At 34.6% G+C, this 20,337-nt stretch overlaps 3 protein-coding genes across 3 annotated transcripts; all 3 read right to left on the bottom strand.

Annotated features, from left to right (window-relative positions):
- Positions 1-901: 901 nt before the first annotated feature.
- LOC121257559 (5'-methylthioadenosine/S-adenosylhomocysteine nucleosidase-like) lies at positions 902-6,022 on the bottom strand. Its single transcript, XM_041158602.1, has 8 exons — positions 5,659-6,022; positions 5,469-5,532; positions 4,865-4,956; positions 4,287-4,393; positions 3,874-3,948; positions 3,527-3,601; positions 2,235-2,327; positions 902-1,313 (listed from the first exon to the last, which is right to left on the bottom strand). Exons 1-8 carry the CDS (start codon positions 5,741-5,743, stop codon positions 1,116-1,118), a joined length of 789 nt encoding a protein of 262 aa, XP_041014536.1. The 5' UTR covers positions 5,744-6,022; the 3' UTR covers positions 902-1,115.
- LOC121257558 lies at positions 4,096-17,604 on the bottom strand. Its single transcript, XM_041158601.1, has 6 exons — positions 17,030-17,604; positions 15,658-15,954; positions 15,176-15,394; positions 14,943-15,071; positions 14,177-14,500; positions 4,096-4,109 (listed from the first exon to the last, which is right to left on the bottom strand). Exons 1-5 carry the CDS (start codon positions 17,285-17,287, stop codon positions 14,294-14,296), a joined length of 1,110 nt encoding a protein of 369 aa, XP_041014535.1. The 5' UTR covers positions 17,288-17,604; the 3' UTR covers positions 4,096-4,109; positions 14,177-14,293.
- Positions 7,426-11,842, bottom strand: LOC121257557 (COBRA-like protein 1). Its single transcript, XM_041158600.1, has 6 exons — positions 10,952-11,842; positions 10,774-10,853; positions 9,985-10,438; positions 9,281-9,440; positions 8,875-9,137; positions 7,426-8,436 (listed from the first exon to the last, which is right to left on the bottom strand). The coding sequence occupies exons 1-6, from the start codon at positions 11,025-11,027 to the stop codon at positions 8,138-8,140; spliced, it is 1,332 nt and encodes a 443-aa protein (XP_041014534.1). The 5' UTR covers positions 11,028-11,842; the 3' UTR covers positions 7,426-8,137.
- Positions 17,605-20,337: the final 2,733 nt, after the last annotated feature.

Raw genomic sequence — 20,337 nt, forward strand, 5'->3', positions numbered from 1 at the left:
TGATTTATTTGAGCAGTGATAAACATACAACATTTTATACAACACATTATAAAATAAGGGTGTTTTTGTAAAATAATGTTAGTTTTATAAGGTATTTTACAAAAATACTCCTCTTTTTAAAATATTGTTGTATAAATTGTTGAATAAAATGTTGTGTGTTTATAATTTTTCATTCCAAAATTGTACAAATTATTTTTTATTTTATTAATAATCAATTCATGGCCTTGGCATAGACAATTATTAAGTATTTAGTTTTGTTAAAAAATATATACAAACAACAATAAATGTAATAATGTTTATTTTATATTTTTTCCCCTTAAATTTATATAAGAACTTAAATGAGATTTTATTTATTTATTTATCAAAATCCAGTTGGCGGAAAGTGAAACCCGCAAGGGGCAATTGAAGATTTGAGTCCACAGCGCAAGAAAGTGACATCCAAGAATATGTATTATTATTGTTTTGGAATTCACATCCAAGAATATCTATTATTATTATTTTGAAATTCTATATGTTTGAATTTAGAGATGAGTTAAAATAATTTTAGATAAATAGAATAAAATATTATTATAATATTAATTTTTAATATTATTATTGTTTTGAAATTTAAAAAAGTTGAATTGTTTATTATATTTTATGTAAAAATTTAAAAAAATTGTAATAATTGGATAAAATGAGTTTTCAATCTAAACGATATCTCTGCCGAAAAAGAGCTCCAATTCTAAACTCAGAGCCCTCGACCAAGCATTGCTTCAGTGGACTTTATGGCGTCAGAGCAAACAGTCACTATGTTTTGGTATTTGCAATATGAAAATGGAAATTCTTGACCAAAGTCATTTTTTCAATCACATGAATAGTCACCAAACGATTGGCAGAGAGGAAAAACAACCCCAGACAACGATTGGCTGTGAATGCTGCTTCAAACTAAACATAAATTTAGGCATTTCACTTTCAACATGTGAATGTTCAACCTGTACCTCCTCAAACTATGGACTATTGCTATTTTGCCTTTAAGAGCACACACTTTAGATAAATTGAATACGTTAAGAATAGAGGTTTATGGGACACTTCATATATAGTTCCACAGAGTTCGACAACTTAAGATATAACTAGCGTCAAAGTTCAGAGAGGCATTTCCCGTTGATGAAATCAATAACCTGAGTAACTGCCTGATCAAGTGCAGCAGTCACAGCTGCCAAATTCTGCAAGAATTCCTCGGCAGTTGGTTTCTCGCCATCCACTATATCAGTCACAGCTTTTACAAATATTGCAGGGACTTTCAAAAGGTCTGCCACATAGGCAACGGCAGCTCCCTGAAAACAAAAAAATCAGAGTGAAAATGCCTAAATGTAGGATTTCATGAAAAACAGTACATTTCTAATCTACAATTAGATCCTAGAAACATAGTACATTTATTTGATAACTTGAGTAGTTTTCTACCTAAGCCGCTCCTTTACCAAAGATGTGCTCCACAGACTGCAACTAATACAATGAAGTAAGAAATATGTTGGGCAAATGTCCAGTGGCACCACCCATGAGAAGGATGACAAATATTGCGGTCGAAGAGACGGACATACATACATGGACACACTTGGGCTAAAAGGGATAGATTTGACATGAAATGTGATTGCAATCTATGTCATTCCTCATGGTTTGGAAGGACTTCAGGTCCATCCCCGTATGAAGTTTGAAAACTTGCGTAACATCCATGTGTTGGCATTCGCTACCTTGTGAGTATAGCAGGCCTGAGGCCACACAGATTTAAATGATCCATTTTCGAAGAAGGAAAGGAGGGGGTGCACAAATCCCTGACCTTGAGCCTCCAAAATCACTAGATTCCAAAAAGAAAAAAAGAGTCAAAAGATACAAGAGTCTGGTATGGTTGATCTGATCCCTAAGAAGGAATTTCAATTTTCTTGAAGATCACAGTCTGGACAATTAAAAAACATCACATGACATGGTTTCACAGAGGCGTGAGAGAAGGATAACATATTTTTTATGCTAATCTCAGTTGTGCATTTCAGGATAAAACAAAGTAAAACTCATGCTCACTTAGATTGCTAGTTAAGTAACGACTTAGATGATAACATCCATATTATCATCATGCAATAAGGCCAAAAATATCCATCCCGTTGAGTAGAGGTTGATGGATGCAAAACCACGCATGAGTGAGCATGAATGCCTTGTCTTATTAACCAACAAAAGTATTTAGAATTCCAAAAGTAAGACATTACCTCCATGTCTTTAATTGTAGCATCATTTGCGATGATTGATGCTTCATCTTGGGGGGACATATCAAGCGAGTCACCAGTTGACAATTTCCCAACCTGAACCATGCAGAAAGGGGTTTCGAGACTGTAAAGACCTAAGGTATTATCAAAGATAAAAACATGGAAAAGAAAACCTGATCTTCGATTATATTGAGAATCTCCACCATATTTTTTTTTTATCTGTAATCTCCACCATAAATTATTATACAAGCATATGCATATGCATATGCATGAATAGACACATACAGATGTACACAATCTGCATAGACATACTTCATTGTGGAGCAGCCACGACTAAATCAGATGACCTCATTGGTTGCAGACGTATTATTTCAGTGGTCATTTTTTTTTTTTTTTGATGAGTAACTTCAGTAGTGAATTTTTAATGGCACAATGGCCCAGTTCCAACCTATTAAACTTTCTACGCAGCAGAGTATCAAGCTTTTCAATTCAGAATACTGACCAAAGAAATATGCACAAGAGTGTAGCCACAAAGGAAAATGGAAATCATAAAATGAGTCTATGTGCTAAGACATTAGGAACTCTCTCTTTTGTCCCTTTTGAGCTTATTTGTAACATGAGATACATCATTCACAACAGTAGTGGCCAATGCCACTAGCAGTATTCATGTAGTCTTTCAGCCAACAATAATCCTTTTTTTCATAAGAATAAAGTTCTCTTAATAGGAAAAAGGCATAGCCCAAGTACACAGGAAGTATACACAGAATACATCTAGCATCAACTAGGAACTAGAAAAAGATGCAAACAAATTGTGAAAACTATCCCCATTACAATCAATAATCAAAGCCCAAGAAAAAGAGTGTTGAAGAAGAATCATTTCAGCTCATCCAAGGAACACTCCCGGTCTTCAAAACACCTACCATTCTTCTCCATCCAAAGGCACCAGATAATGGCAATGAGGATTCAGCCAAAATAAACTAACGGCTCAATTTATTAAATCTATTACCTTCTTTTCACTAATAATGAATTTGGGGGTGTAAAAAATCATGTGCAGGTGCATAGAGAATAAATAGCTTGGTCCCATTGGTTTATCCCAAAGGGTAAACAAAACTCATCCCCATCGACATGGATGCTTTTCTTTTTAGTTACTTCTTCTTGTCCAGGCTCATAGTTAACTTTTACAATGAATAAATATGAGCGACTCAGGATGACCATAAACAGCTAGCCATCAAGCAAATAAGGGTTTGAGATGTTCAGTATCAATAAGTCTAAGTATTCTACTAGACAATAATCACCTTTAGGTTAAGCTCGTTGACAAGATTGGGGGTGGAGGTGGCTTGGCGTAAACCAACACCATACATATCAAAAACCTGCAGAAGACATTTAAGGCAAAAATAATTTAGATGCAAAAGTAAATGTGAACAAACAAAAGTAAATTTGATTGCTTGTCAAGCAAATGAGTGGAAGAAACTGATCAACTACTTAATCACAAGCCAATCGAATGAGTAGAATAAAGATCATCAACTAATGACTAAACATGTAAACCACCATTGGTCACCTTAACTAAACATGAGAAGGTTGAAAATGATAAAGTAAGGCGTATGTATTTATTTCCTTTTCTGAGTGAGTTAGTTATACTTACGGGTATAGGTATTCGTCTATCATGGAAAGCACAATCAGATGCAACAAATACATCACCAACAGCTGCTCCTTTGGCCTGAAAGCATCCAATAATTATTTATAATTTTAGTAAGAAAACTATATCCTTAAACATATGCATGTGCTTGTGTTTGCATATTTTTGTTCTCGTCCTTAGTCCCTATGTTAATATCCTCATTTTTTGCACAATTGCAATAAAGGTGTATAACATTTTAAAGCCTTCAATACTAGAAAATTTCATCCATTAAACTTTAAACAATGGATACAAAAGTGAACTTTTGACATAGTGGGACAATCACTTTTAAGTATAAAAAAAGTAGATAACCCCAGATGATTTCGGACCTAAAAACAAGAAAAAAACAAAGCAGTAAATATATTCAAGCATACAACGTATACCTTAAAGGCACCGGCAGTGCCTGCATTTATTATCAGGTCTGGCTTTAATGCTTCGATTGATGCATAGGTTACAAGAGATGCTGATACTGTGCCTACACTATCAACCCCTGAAAAGAAAGGGACCACATAAGGACCAGTAACAGAAAATCTGATCTAAATCAGGTCTGGCTTTAACATGGGCACTTCAGACCTTAACGTGCTCTTAAACAAAGTATACTCCCTAGGTGAGCTAAATAGGAACTCAGATATGATTTCACAGGGCTAAGCCTGCAGGTATTCAGTTACGTCACTTACCAAAATGGGGAGACAGTTGCATCAGAGTTGCTTAGGTTTCACATTTTGGTGGGTAAATGGACTAGACAGAAAAGTATGCTTTCTTAATCTTCCACAAGCACAGCAATCTTTTTGTGCATTATTATGTTAGCGCTTTTCCTTGTCACGGTAAAGTAGTTTGCAAGATGCGATGGAAATCACAGAAAAGCATATTCACAGCATAGCCATAACAGATAATCCATTATTTAAAAAATTTTTAAAATACCAAAAACATAATTTAGCAAGCATAAGAATCAAATACCTACCCAAAGCTAAATCTTTCCCTGGCCAGATCAAATTGATGTTAAGATCCTTGTAAGCACCATGATACCGGACCCAAGGAACCCCTTTTGGAAAACTGCACCATTGCACCCAGACAATCATAATTTTTGTATTAGTAAAATAAACCTATCAAAAAGCGGCATCAGACAATCAAACTTATCACCCAACACTAAAAATCTTGCGTACTCGGCTTGAATACCAAGGAAAATGAAGCTTCAACAGCTGAGGTAACCAATAAAAATCACTTGATTCCCGTAAAACAGACCATTTGCACGTCGACAAGATCAATCAGAACTACTCAAATCCACCAAACATGTCATTGATGTCAACACTGCTTTGATCGACCATCACAGACACAAAAATGGGTTTCAAAAAATACTGACTATATCCTAAACCCCCAATCAATGCATCGATTGAGCTAGTGAAGAAAGTTTATTAAGTTAAAAAAGACCATTAAAAATAAACACAAGCTTTATGGATCACAGAAACAACGTAAAACTTGAACTTTTGGTCCTAAAGCCTCAATAGCGAGTGTATCTTAAAATTTAAGAAAAGATAAATAAAACGCAGAGAGAATAAGAATCTGACACGGGTTCGAGGTCCTCGGTAAGCTGGAGCTTGTTTACCAAAGGAAGTGCCTCCGTCTGCATAGCTGGTACCCAAAATCACCATAAAAACACTAGCAGAAACAATAAAAGTCCCAAGAAAACAAATGAAAGAGATATAATATATATATATGTAGAGAGAGAGAGAGAGAGAGAGAGAGAGAGAGAGGCACCGATGATGATGACGATGGTGGAAATTGGCCGGTCTTGAGGCTGTGAAACAACGGCGGCCTCCGATCTGTCACCATGAGGAGCCATAATCGCCGTTCCCGTCTCTCCTGAATCCGATGAGTGTCCAATATTCTTACGTTTTCTGTAAATCTAGGAAGAGAATATTCGAGGATTTTTTGATTTCTCGTCTACACACCAATCAAGAGAAGACAGGGCAAAAGCAATCTCGCGGCCCTGATAACACAAAGGTCGCACTCTTTTTTCTTTCTGGTATAACGAAACACACGTCGTACTAGCAACTCGGATATTATTAGTTTAGTACAGTGTCGATGGACAATCTCTACTCGTTTGTACCAAGTATCTTATAATTACGTTAATAACATTAAAATAGTTTTGAGTTAATATATATGATTGAGTTTAAGAAACAGATACATTTTAGCCAGTAATTTTATAAATTAACATGGTTTGATATAAATTATCATATTGTAAAAGTTATTTTTATTGTAAAACAGATCTAACGGATCGCATAAAGCCATACCAATTTGTGACTTTACTTTTGTATAATTTTTTTATATCCCAATACTTATATTTAAAAAATAAGTGATAAAATTTTAAATAAAAATATTATAAATTTTAAAAAATATTTAAATATAATTTATATTTTAAAGTTTGTAAAAGTTGTACTAATTTTTATATTTTATTTTAAAATTTGTAAAAGTTGTGCTAGTTTTTATGTTTGAATAGTGAATAAGTAATGATGCGATAAAAGAAAATTTGAAAATTCGAAATTGAATTTTTTTTTTTATATTTAAGTGATGTTTGAAAATATAATTATAAGAAATTTTGATAATCTTAAAAATTTCATATCTCATTTTATATCAACGTCCCCTTATTCTTTTATTTTAGGTGGGGTTTAGATAATTAGTTGAGATGAAAATTAAATAAAATATTATTAGAATATTAATTTTTAATATTATTATTATTTTAAAATTTTAAAAAATTGAATTGTTTACTATCTTTCGTGTAAAAATTTGAAAAAAATTGTAATAATTAGATGAGATAAGATGAAATACTTCTTATATCCAAATGGAACCTTAATGCCTAGTGGTAACACTCTAATGTTTCCATCTTTTATAAGATGAGGAATGACTTGTACAATTTTTAAATACATAAATCTCGTAGAAGTATTTTGTAAAAAAACAAATCCCACAATGAACATTGAAAAAAGTATATATATATATATATATAAAATCACTTTATTTTGATGGAAGCCACCTTTTTTACAAAGTGTTTGTATGAGATTTGTACGCAAGTTAACATTAATAATAAAAAAATATATTATTCATCATTCAATTAAATATCATTTTTATGTAATATTAAATTATTTAAATTCACAAAAAAAACTAATGCATAACACAGGAGCGGCTCAGTACAAAATGTGGGCTAAGGCAACCATTCAAAATAAGCTTCCTTGGTTTTTATATAGTAATAGAAATCTCAACTGAAAGGTTATCCAAAAAAAATTATCATACTAACTTTATAGAGAAAAAGTTATTTATTATAATTTATTTTGCGATCTGTTAGTATTATTTTCATAGATAATGTGGCTAAAACATTTCTTATGCAGAATGTACACTACATTTAAAAATAGTTTTCAAGATCAAGATCATCCCTTTCCAAATCATGATCTTAAAGGTTTATTATGGCCCCTGCTTCTGCCTAGCCGCCCCTGGCATAAAACTTCACTTAAAAAAAAAAAATGCTTTTAGGTACTGTCTGTTTTCATGGTGACCCATATAAATACTACACGCATATGTCTATGAGAATGGCCCAAGGATGGAGAGGGGAGCTGGTTTTGGGGGATTTTTATGGTAAATTCTGCCACTGAAATCTTTAAAAAGTTGATTCAATGAGGTTCCTCTAGACTGAAATCCCACACAAGCCAATGCCAAGTATTGTCACATTGCATTGCAAGCAGTGTCCAAAATGAAAGTTACAAAGCAGCATCACGTGCGCACGCAGGCGCAGCAGGACTCCTGGGCAATCACGTAAGAACCTTATGTCCATGAGGCAACCATCTTTGTTCAGATTCTGAAACCATGTGATCTGCCATGATGCATGTGACCCCGATACGGTGTGGATGATTTAACCCCACCTGGAGCAAAGATTACTTCGAATTTTAAGGTATCTGAATTCTGATCGAGCCAGATCGACTGCTCAGTTGGAAGATCTGGTTTTTCTTTTGGCAGGAGAGAGTAACCATCCAAGTTGACTGTCATCAACATCTGTATCCATTTTATTGGCATGGTTTCAACACAGACATTCTAAAATAAATCATAGGTTGTACATGAGGAAGAATTTTGACAAATACATTGGATTAGTTCATGTAGACTCTGACGCATACATATAGTACATCATCAGCCATTTGGTAATTAAAAAATTTTCAAGAAATAAAATCGAATAGTGCTTGAATTTTATTGATCAAAGCCAAGTTGCTAGTGTTACGAAAGTGAAGAATATAAGAAGAATGATATGGTAGTAACTAGGTCTTGAGCTGCAGCCACCATTTGGAAGCATTGGGAAAGTGTCCGGGAGAGGCATTTCACAGTTTTCACCATTGAAGTATATTCTTCTTGGGAAAGCCCATCCATTGCTTAATGTAAAGGAGTGAGAATCCTTGGTCAAAAGTATCTCCGTGTTCACTGAACCCAGTTGATCCTCATCAGCATGTAACAGTTCAGTATTGTAGAACTCTAACCCCCAAAGGAGAGCAACTTCATCTGCAGGAATCCCCAGGGCTTAGATATACAACACATCTATAATTGCAATGAAAAGATTGGTATAAACTATAAAGCATATATTCCAGGCTTATGACCTAGTCAAATTCTCCATTCTCCCAGGCTTGGGACAGACATATTGCAACTTAATATCAGAGAATTAGTGCAGACACGTTTAATCATTTTCTCTATAACATATATATATATATATGTATGTATGTATGTACATGTTGTAGCTAATATTCCTCGGAGAGAGGAGCAAATGTCATCAAGCTACAAGGCAATTGGTCTCTGTAAAATATAATTAGGTACAAGCTGTGTAACATTGTAAAAAGGAAAAGTCGTGATTCTTGGCACTTTAACATGGTTGAGTTACAAAGATTCTGAAGTTTGAGCATTTGAAAATGTAGAAAAACAATAAAGAGACGTTTCAGTAATTACCTCCAAACCCAAGCGTGGGAAGCATTGTATTGTTGAAACTGTATGTTTTTGCTTGTTGGCTGAAACCAGGATGCTGAACCAGCACATTCCAGTCTGAGAAGTTTCTTCTATAGTTGTAGTTAGAAATTGTCAGTTTCACCCTCCACTGATTCATATAATTGTTCTTAATATGCCAATGAATTTGAACCGGGCACATGTGATCAGTGCATTGAACTACATCATCCAAATCCGGGTTTGATAATCGGTCAAATTCTCCGGTACTGCTGAGGGAGAAATAGGAGAGATAAAAGAGGGATATAAACTAAAAAATACATGCAGGATCAAGGGACATGCCAAAATTCCTTGAGCTTCGATTCAGGCTTTCATATCTAAAGAGTGCACTCAACATTCAACAATAAGAACTTGCCTTATGCATGATTCTGTTCTTTTGTCTGCATCTTTGCATCCACAGCTGCACTTGGGGCATGATGTGATCATGGGATTGTAAAATGTGGAAAGTGAAACACAGCAGACTGGAGTTTTGTTTGCCAAAAAGCTCGAGTAAGTGCATGTTGATCGCCACGTTCCTGAAAAACACAAGTGATGTAATATGAATTTTGGTCTTTAAAGAAAGCAATTCAATCATCCTGATAACAAATCAATTCTCAAGAATACCGTTTTGAGCCTAGTTCAATCTGCCAACTATGGAAGGCTGGTTTAGGCTTTTGTAGTCTTTTTCTCACAGATGCTTTACTCAGGGACATGTCATCATGCCTTCATTTGGTTTTGGTAATAATCATTACTTCTACACACACACACACACAACCCCCCATAGAACTTTTGGAAGTTAATGGTGACTACTAAACCTCAATAATCACTGACAGATTAGCACTTGACTTCAATTCTCTGTAAAAGAAAACATAGCCTCTATTTGGTAGAATTAAAAACCACAAGTTGTTTAAAACTAATGGAAAGAAGTGAATTTAATCTGTATGAATGTTGCCATGAAGTTTCCTCTGTTAGCCTATGATCAACAGAACAACGTATGCCTCATTTCAGATTTCTACAATTATAAAACCAGGTTAACTTGTGGCAATAGAATGGTGGTGCATTTGGCATAAAGTACTTAACTGAAAACCTGAACTTGTCTTCTACCCCCAACATCTGAAGAAACTGTGGGATCAGTGTCCAAAACTGGGCTACAGGTGTAACCAGGACCTGGTGCCATTAAAGTAAGATTTAGAGGCGCTTGCACATAAGTATTTTCCCCTATGTTGCCAACTGTAATTTCAAAGGAAGAGAATGACGCGGCAGGGTAGATAGCCCAAGCAGAAAGAAGACCACCACGGCAGCAGTCCTCTGACTTGTTTTGTGGTAAGGCTCCTGGCATGAGATCAGCTATGGTAGGGTCTTTCTTGCAGGAGTGTGGTACCTGGTATTTGAAGGATGAGCAATTTCCTTGCTCTGTGGCAAAGGCACCACTTATTGACCATATCACTTCATTCATGGCCCAAGTCCACCCTAGTTTCCACCCAGGTTTGTCCACATGGCGATACTGATAGTAGTTCTGGATGGTAACCCTTGCCTGAAAAGAACCACAATGTTATTAGAGATCTAGTAGATGCACATAGCGGCAGACTTCCTCAAAATGATCAATTAGAACCTAGAGATTGTCTCTGAAACATACACATCAACAAAAGTCTAGGTTTCTTAAATGATAATCCTACACCATAGAGTTCAACAAGTTTCTTGAATTACTTCTTATCCCACTTATTCATGGTTGAATCTTCTAAAATTTATAGTATCAAACATACACATATGAAATATGCTTCTCTCCTTTGTATGTTTACCATACAGTGATTATGATGGTAAAAAATAGTAGAACTAATCTGTGATTTTGAGATGGAACACTTTACTAACCACATAGCCATCAGTTGTCCATTGGTGAATGTCGAAAGTAACGGTAATGTTTCCATTTGGATCCAAGGGATCAAAGCAATCTGCAAGCAGAGAAAACGTCATCCCCATTATAAGCAAGAAACAATTCTCTCCCCCAAAAAACTGAATCACAGAAGCAGAAAAGGGAAAAGTGTGATGCCTGCTAATCTGCAAAAAGCAACTAAAACTATTGACAGCAATGCAGAAGGCCATACACGGGAAGGAATTGATGCCATCTTTCTTTGGAGATGATCCGCAGGAAAGAGATGGACAGAAGCTAATATAGTAGAGCCGAGACAAGCAAGTTCTTTATTTGATCACTTCATTAACAACAAGACATATTCTGCACCAACCTGGAGGAACCGAATTTCAGCTCACCCATCTTTTCAACATCCGGACCAAACAAGAGTCGTTATTGGAATTATCAAACTGGATATGGACAGATAAATCCAATGACCAGGCTCATTAAGAGCCAATCAGAAGATTCTATGATGATCCATGCTTACTAAGCTGCAGAAAAAAAAAAAAAAAAACTTGAAAGGCCACGGTAGGAAAGTTCTGTAGATGATGACCCATGCATGCTAAGCAGCAGAACAAGTTGGAAGGCCGCTGTTGTTTTATTCCTCATATCCCATTTGATAGACATTGTAAAGGTCGGCACACTTTGTTTCAAACCACGCGGCAAAAGAAGATTGATAATGTATATTAATTAAGCTAAAAAAAACTTAGAACTCTTGTGGCTTGCATCATCCGTGTGTCAGGGTATTCCTAGGCATGTTCCTCTGGAACACATCTTCATCTCCAACTCCAAGCGTCGAAGATGAAGATGTATAATTGGAAACTTTCTTTTGTCTGTTTTATGTTTCAGAAATGCTTTAATTATAATTTTTTTTTTTTTTTATAAAACTAAATTTATAAATTGATATGAGTTGATAAGCAATTCTCATTTTGTTTTGTTGGATGGAAAGAACACTTGAATCCAATACACATGCAAGGCAAGCATAGGGATCCATGCAAATGTCACGTTGATGTAAGCATGACATTTCAAGTACTTGGCGCCGGGGGAAGGGGCAGTAGAGTCCAGGACTCATGACCAGTAATTCCTTCTAATCTATGAGGAGTAATTCGATATACAATTATGAAATACATAAACGTCACGTAATTATTTTAAAAAAGAGTAAAGTTTATTATTAAAAAATTAATTTTTTTATGTAAATCTCATGTTTTATAAAAAAAGATATTTGCAACCGTGAAAATTGGTGCGAAATCTTATTGTGGGATGGGCATTGGATTTTAAAAGGAATTTTTTTCAAATAAAAATTATGAAAATTGGCTCCACTGAACTTTGACATTTGTACATTAGCTAGATTATCGAAAGGCTACAGTGAATAGATTCGAAAGGGTGAAAACGAAAGAAAAAAAGATTAAACAAAATAATCTGTGAGGCAGACTGTATTGACGAAGGAAGAGACAAATTCAGAAGGCAAGACTAAAATTCCATAAATGGAGATGCTAATTACAAAATGGGAGAAGATTCTATTGGATAGATTCATCTCTTAGACACATTCTTCAAGAGTAAAAAAGTAAATCATTGGATTAAATACAATTATACAAAAGTAAATCAATGAAATAACGTGGTTTTATGTGATATGTTAAATTGTAAAATTATTTTTATCGTAGTAAATCTAACAAATCACATTAAACCACGTTAATTTGTGAGTTTATTTTTGTGTATCATCTAAATTTAAGTGTAAAGATAATAAAAAATAAATAACTTATTACAATTTAAATCTTTTTCAAAAGTTTGTATTTGAGAGTTTTTTTTTTTTTTTTTTTGCAAGCTAAGATAACATAGATAAACTAAGCGGTTACAATGATACAAGATTCAGTGAGGTGGGAGTCCCTGACAATCTTCTCAAAACAAACAAAAGCAGCACCAAAATAAAAATAAAGATAAAAAAAAAAGGGGTAAGTCAAAGGCTTGACAACCCAGTCCCACAAGGGGATGCCGCTCAAAAGCAATTTTGACATAATCTGATAAACAGACTATAAACCTACGACTAAACGCCATAGTCGAGATGAGTGCGCTGCATTTTGTTGATCTGGTCCAACTGTAAGAAATTATCATGACCATATCATTTTGATCGCTGGTTAGAGAAAGTAGGAACATAAGAGAATAGCAACTAGAAGATCCAATACACCGGCAAAAGGTCGCCACCGACGGCTGTGGCGCGTGTATGGCACGCGCCACATTGAGCAAGAAAGGAGCAGGCGGGTCTGAAAGATCCGAGACTGCTGGCCATTGTGGTGCCTCGCGTGACGACTGGAAACCCCTTCTAGTGTGGTGGCGCGTGAGGCCTACGCGCACTGTAAGTCGCGCGTGAGCCATACGCGCCACTGATCTGGACAGATTTCTTCCTTCGTCCGACAGATCGGCGGTTGGGGAGACCAATGGAGAGGCGCGTGGCGATCGAAAAAAGCCGGCAAACAGCAGATTGGAACAATTAGTTACTAACGACGGAAAAAGTTCAAAAAAACTAGAAAAAAACCTATAAACTACGGCTGGGCGATCGGAAAGGGGGAGGAGATAATGCTCCACCCCCCCCCCCCCTCTGAGTGGCGACGCTGTGATAGCTGGCTTGGTCGAAAAATGGGATAGAGGAAACGGATGTATTTGAGAGTTAATATGCCCAAGATATATCCTATGACTTGAGAGCATGCAAAACTATACACAGTAAGACTTTTACCTTTCCATTGATCTCTCTTTTCTTCTACTTTTTCCTCTATGCTATTGTTCTTATTATTTTTGCTTTCTTTTGTTGGTTTGTTTGTATGCATCGTAAAAGCTAACCCGGCCACAATTCTTTCTCCGCCAGATCATGGCCTGTGCTACAAAATTCTTGTTTTTTGAAAACTCAAAAGAGTTTTCTATTTCCTTGTCTAGGTTTAATCAAGCCATGGATTTTGTTGTCTACCCTGAAGCTGGCCGTCCGTATCTCCAAACACCATCTGTGAAATCAGAAAAAATCTCCCCAAGGAAAACTTTTCTCTACTGCATTGGGTATTCTGGTTGGGGCAAACAAATACCCGAGGGAGGTTAATGAGGTTTTCGTCAAGAGCTTTGAACTTGTGCTTCTGTGGTTTGTGGAACTTTCCTTTTTGTCTTGGCTAAAGACCCAAGCTTTAGCATTTGTATTCTTTATGTTTTAAGATAAGAGTAATACTAGATACAATCATAGATCGTACAAGCGTAAAATATAGAATCTGAAAATGCTTGTGCCTTTTTTTCTAAAAGCCAAAAAACTTATTGGATCATCTATCTTTGATAAGGTTTGTGATCATTAACTGTTTGGCACAATAAAAGTACGGGTGGATGCCCGTTGACATTACATGGATTAGCACGCTCAATTTACCCAATACAGAACTTATGGTAAATGGTAATCATTATGATAACAAAATTATATGGTTCTTATAATATAGTTAAGGCAGCTATGCTGTATGACTAGGAAGATGGCTGCAAAAGTGAAGAAGAGGAGGCAAGGGGCTCGTGCACGACTGAATTTGTAGAAACTGAAATCGGATTGCCCTCCAGTTGCAACATGATACCCCCCAGGATTTCAGTCAATAATTTCTTGAACTCATCTTCTTTAACCATCTTCCCATCATCCACATTCATCATCTTGAACACATCACCAACAATCTTATCCATCTGTTCAGTTTAAGACCAAATAAATCACATATTAATTATTGTTTAAGCAGGGGGCTTGAAAATGTGTGTGACACACATACATTCAAGCGGCATATCAACTAGCCAAGCCCTCAACACCATAAGTTCTCCCAGCCAAATACATCACTCTAAACAGAGTTACTCCAACACAACACGATATTCTGCTTTACAACTAGTTACTACTTTCTTTTTTCCCTTCTCTATGCATGACTGACGCAATACGTGGTAGCATCATACTAGTGCACATATTATGCATAAGGGAATTGTTTTCACATCAAACAGCTATATTATGCTAACATCCTTTGAAAGTACTTACTCAATGAATCAATAAACCTATGCTGTTAACATATTACTGAGATAAATTCACTCAAGTTCCAGTTAGTTTGAAACTGAAGATAACTTAGCTGTGACTGTAGCAGCATACCTCTTCAACTGCACCAACTGGAGGTAGACCAGCTGACGGAGCCACAACATCAAACGCCACTTGCAGATACTCCTTAGACAGTTTTCCACTGCGATCTTTTGGTACATTCTCTAAAGTTGCGTTCAAAATCTGCATCATGCAAGATTGTGTCATGGAGTTCTCTTTTGTTAAGTGTGCACCATGAATTTTAAGTCGAAAAAAAGAAGGGCATTTTCACTCTATAAAGTATAAACCTTGTCTAATTCAAACTGGTTCGATAATAATCTCTTAACGCCACTTCCTTCAAAGGTATTTTCACTGTGGGCGACAATCACAGGTTGCTCTTTGAGATGCTGAGCCACGCATTCTGCAACTTTCTTAAACTCCACCAAGAATGTTTCTTGAGAGACAGATTTGTCCCAATCATGACCAGCACAGGATCGAAATGCTGGTTGCACAATGTTTTCCAAAACCTGCAGAATAAAAAGAACCCGGAAAATGGAAAAGAAAATAAAATAAAATGGTGTAAATGTTTCAATATCTTTTTGACTGGAAAGGAAAGTGCTTTTCTTCCTAAGAGTTTGTACTCAAATTCCACGCTTAGGCAGCAAGGATGTGATTTGAACATGGACGAGTACTAAAAGTTAGTACTTTTTATTAACGGTCTTACATATTCAGTAGAAATTAAGTCAGTCTGAGCTGAAATTCGAAGTTGAATTGCAAAAGAAACAATTACCCAAGAATCCAAAGAAGGGGGCATCCCTTGATCCACGCTAAGTTTTTCAAAAGCCTTAATTATAGAGTCTCGGAGGGATCCATCGTGTGAGTCTATCTGCGAAAATATGGACACCATCTCTGGTTCAAAAGTTGGGCCAGTGATGAATTCAAGAAGGTCTTCACCATCAATCCGGAGGATCACAATAGGATCCCGCTTCAACCCGGCAGCCATGCCTAAAAGAATGTCTGAAAGAACCACTTTGAACTCAGTCTTGCTCACTGTTTCTTGTTTCCCATGTGTGAATTCATTCAAGACCTGTATAACATAATGTCAACCAAGGCTCTAATTTGAATATTTAATGAGCTTACAATGTATGAACTGTTAGCATTCTAATTGTACATGAGAACTTGATCCACAATTTAAATCTGCACGATTAACGATCAACGATCACAGGTGTGATTAGTGGTCTGCTATCCCATCTCGACTAAATGCCACCATATTTAACTGGCAGATAACAGGACAATTATATCAAAAGACAGGCCTATTACTTCGATCATTTTTACTGAATCAACTGAGATATATAGTTGTAAAGTGAGAACCTCAATTACATGCTCGATCGATTTCATTAAAGTGAAAACCCTCCTTTGCCTAGCACGCACTCACACATGCACTCGTATTTCCTCATTTATCTTGCGCCAATTGGTTGACGTTATTTTAGAATTCTGTGCTTAAACTATTAGGATTTATTGGGTCAGTTAATCCAAGATTATCGCTCCCAGAAACAAAGAAAAGCTGGTATAAAGTTTAAACGCACATAATTATTGGGTAAAGATAATGTCACAGGTTATAATACTATTTGAAGACAAGAATTGTAATAAGAAAATAGGCCTATTTAAGAGTCATCAATATTCTAACATGCTGTACAGACGATTAACATGATATAGTGCTATGTGCTCAAATTCTTATGAAGAAGTCCTTGTTGTCGTGGGAAAGAAAAGAAGCAAATGACATAAACCTGTTGTTGTTTACTAACTCCAAACCTGCTTGCACAGAAGATAAGGTATCACGTATGCTTTGACTTCCAATGCTCTTGATTACGTTTCAGAAGTATTCAGGGACAGTAATCTATTTGTAAGTTGCACCCTCGGTCCTACATCTTTGGCCACTTAAATTTAGTTGATCTTTTGTTATGGTTTTAAAAGAAGAAACATACGAAGCAAAAGTAAACATTGAAATGGAAAAGTACAAACTTTCTCGGATAGAAAAGTTCTAAACCCTTTCTTTTTCTCTAAACTCTGTGTCTCAAACCGACCCCCAAAACCGAGACCCAGTTAAGAGCAAGAAAAAGTACAAAGACCAGAGTTAGAGAAATGGGACACCGGACACATACCTCAGAATAAATGTGATCGGAATCAGAAGCGGTGCCCTGAGCAGGCAAACCCAGAGCAGCACCAATATCAGCCACAGCAGGCTGAAGCTCCTTCACAGAGAGTTTCCCATCTCTATCCCTATCAAGCTCCTGGAACTTATGGTCCACGAAATTGCTAAACACCTCGTCGTTCCCAACCAACTTCATTATATCCGAACCGTCCATAACCTGTCCGTGTTCTACGCTTTTCTTCTTGGGTGTGCCATTAGGAGTCTCCATTTGCTGCTTCTCTCTGGTTTTCTCCTTTTTTCTCTTTTGGGGTATGGGGTTGATCTCTGCTTTCTTGTGAGTCCTGTGAATTGCGTTGTGTGCTTTGGGTCGGAGTCTCGTGAGTCTGACACAGATTAAAAGTGAGAAGAGTTGCTTTGGGAGATAAGAGGCTGCCTTTGCTTCTTCAATGGATTTTCATCAATCATGGCCTCTGAGAGAGAGAGAGAGAGAGAGGGAGGGCCAGGGCGAGTGTGTTATTTAGGGAGGTGGGGAAGCGTAAGGCGAGTTTGATGATTCCCTTTTCAAACAGCACTTTTGACCTTACAAAACTGTAATTCTGCGTCATTTCAAAGAAAGAAAAGAAGCCAAAAAAAAAAAAGATTACGCCATCCAGGTACCGGATAATGCTAGAACTTTATAATTAATTTAATCAACATTAAAATAAAACGCTGGAACTTATAATTAATTTAATTAACCTTAAAATAAAATAATAATATTTTCATTTTTAATTATTTAAAATATAATATACCAAGAAATATGATTTTTTAAAAGAAGAAGACCATTCGATAAGTATAATTAAAAATAATAAAAATATGATCAAGATCTTTTAGATCAATTGACAATATATTAATTTCTCATTAATGATCAAATTCTCCTTCTCTATGTATATAAAAAAAAATTATGGTTAATAATGGTATTTTTAGAATTCTCCAAATGTAAAATTAAACCAAAGATTAATTTTAAATATAATTCTAGACTATATAAATTTTATACATTTATTTTAAAAAGAGAATTGATATTTATAGTTATGAAGTATGCAAACATCGCGTAATTTTTAAAAAGAATGAGTAATTATGGAATCTACATGAAAATAAAAAATTAATTTTTTAATAATAAATATCACTATTTTTTAAAACGATTGCATAACGCACGCATACTCTATGATTATATATAGTATTACTTTTTAAAAAAATAGTTGAATATACTATAAAAAAATAGATTTTTTCATATAAATTCAAAATTTATTTTTTAAAAATAAAATGCACATGACTTATAATCTTACATACTCTAAAATTATATAAACTATAAATATACTTTCTAATAATGAATTTGCTATTTTTCAATTTGTACCGTTTAAATACCATTACTCCTAAACTAAAATAATATTAAGATTAAGATTTTTTTTTTTTTTTTAATTTTTTGACGTTAGAGATGTTGGTCGAACTATCGTATCATCTCGATCTCGGAATTCCTCGTTTCTTAGTCATGTTTTCCACGTTGCTTTCACTTTTCTTTCCAAAAACAACACACCCCTCTCCCCCTAATGATGAATTGGTGTGTGGTAGGGACACGTGGGGCGGTCTGGGAGACTCGAGATAAAAAGACAAATGAGATCGCTAGAACGACCGGGGTCCAGACTTTTATGCTTTGGTCGGTCCGTATGGGAACGACACGTAGTCCTGACTCCTGCCCGACTAATCTCTAGTCCCATTGCGTATCTCTCACGTATATTACCACGTGGCTTTCGTCCAATGAAGTAGGGACGACCTCATCATAATTTGTTGTATTGTCGGTTTCAAAAGCTTGTCTCGATTCCCACCTTTCGTTATGTTTAATACAAAGATATAAAAATTAATAATTAATAAATGAAAATAAAATCGCATTACAATTACAATATTATTACTGTTTATTTGGAAGAATAAGTTTTGAGTTTTGTTGACATTATTTTTTAGGAATTTAATTCCAACTCGATTATATAAGTTAATTACAAAAATAATTTTGAGATCCTTTTTCTAACCTTCTCCATGTAATATACAACAACTTTTATATACTATCTTTGGTTTTTAGTTTTGTTGAATGTTTTAAGCTTCGTTTGGAAGTTAAATTCAATTTAATTCATTCCAATTCATCATTATAATTTTTTTAAATTTCAATACAAAATATAATAAACAATTCAATTTTTTTAAATCTTAAAATAATAATAATATTTTATCATCTTAACTCAACTTGATTCAGTTTAACATTAAAACGTAACTTTAATATTACTTATATTTCTAAATTTAATAAATTTAGAATAAAGTATAATATTACTTATTATATCAAATTGACATGTGATATTTGAATTTACTAGGTAGAAGAGAAATGCTTTAAATTTTATAAAATAAATTTAAGATTCAATATAATTTGATATAATACGGAAAATTTTAAAATTATTTTTATTATAAAATATATCAAACGTCTCATATAAAAATTATAATTTTTTTTTATAACTACAGCAGTTCACAATTTTTAATCAGATGAGTTCAGTTTTCCACCAATAAATTCGGACAAGAGAGGCTTTATGGTATGGGTCCTAATCTCAACAAATAAAAGACAGAAAAATATAATTGAATCTATAAAGATTTGAACATTTGGGCCCACGTGTCGACCCTTCCTATAGCTTCCTCCCACGTGGCTGCAGCAGGTGGAGGGTGAGCGTCTTTGACTTTTCTTCATATCCCGTGTTCGTCCAAATCTGCATGTTGTATATTTTTTTACCTAATTTTTTGCATGACGACCGTCCAATAACAAGTCAGATAAGTTCCTCATTCTAACTAATTAAAGTACTCATGTTTCCATTTAATTTTTTTTTTACATTTTCATAATTATTTAAATTATTTTTAAAATTATTACTTAAAACTATAATAAATATGAAGAAAGTATAAATGATTGAAGGAAAAAAATTGTTTTATTTATTAGAATAAAATATTTATACAAAATGATTTAAAAATAAATAAATTCTTCTACTGATCCACATCTCAAAACTTTTTTCTAAAATAAGAAACCGAGGGATTTTTAATTTTTTATCAAAAAAATTAAATTTTTTTCTTAAAATTTAGAATTAGAAACTCTAGACATCCGGATGGATACTCTTATTGATGAGAAATAAGATGAGAATTTTTAATATTAGATGAAAGTTTAAAATATTATTTTTTAATATTATTATTATTTTAAAACTTAAAAAAATAAATTAAGATTTAAAAATATTAAATTATTTATTATATTTTATATAAAAATTT

Source organism: Juglans microcarpa x Juglans regia, chromosome 3S, assembly GCF_004785595.1.
Source record: "Juglans microcarpa x Juglans regia isolate MS1-56 chromosome 3S, Jm3101_v1.0, whole genome shotgun sequence".
NCBI classification, from domain to species: Eukaryota; Viridiplantae; Streptophyta; class Magnoliopsida; order Fagales; family Juglandaceae; genus Juglans; species Juglans microcarpa x Juglans regia.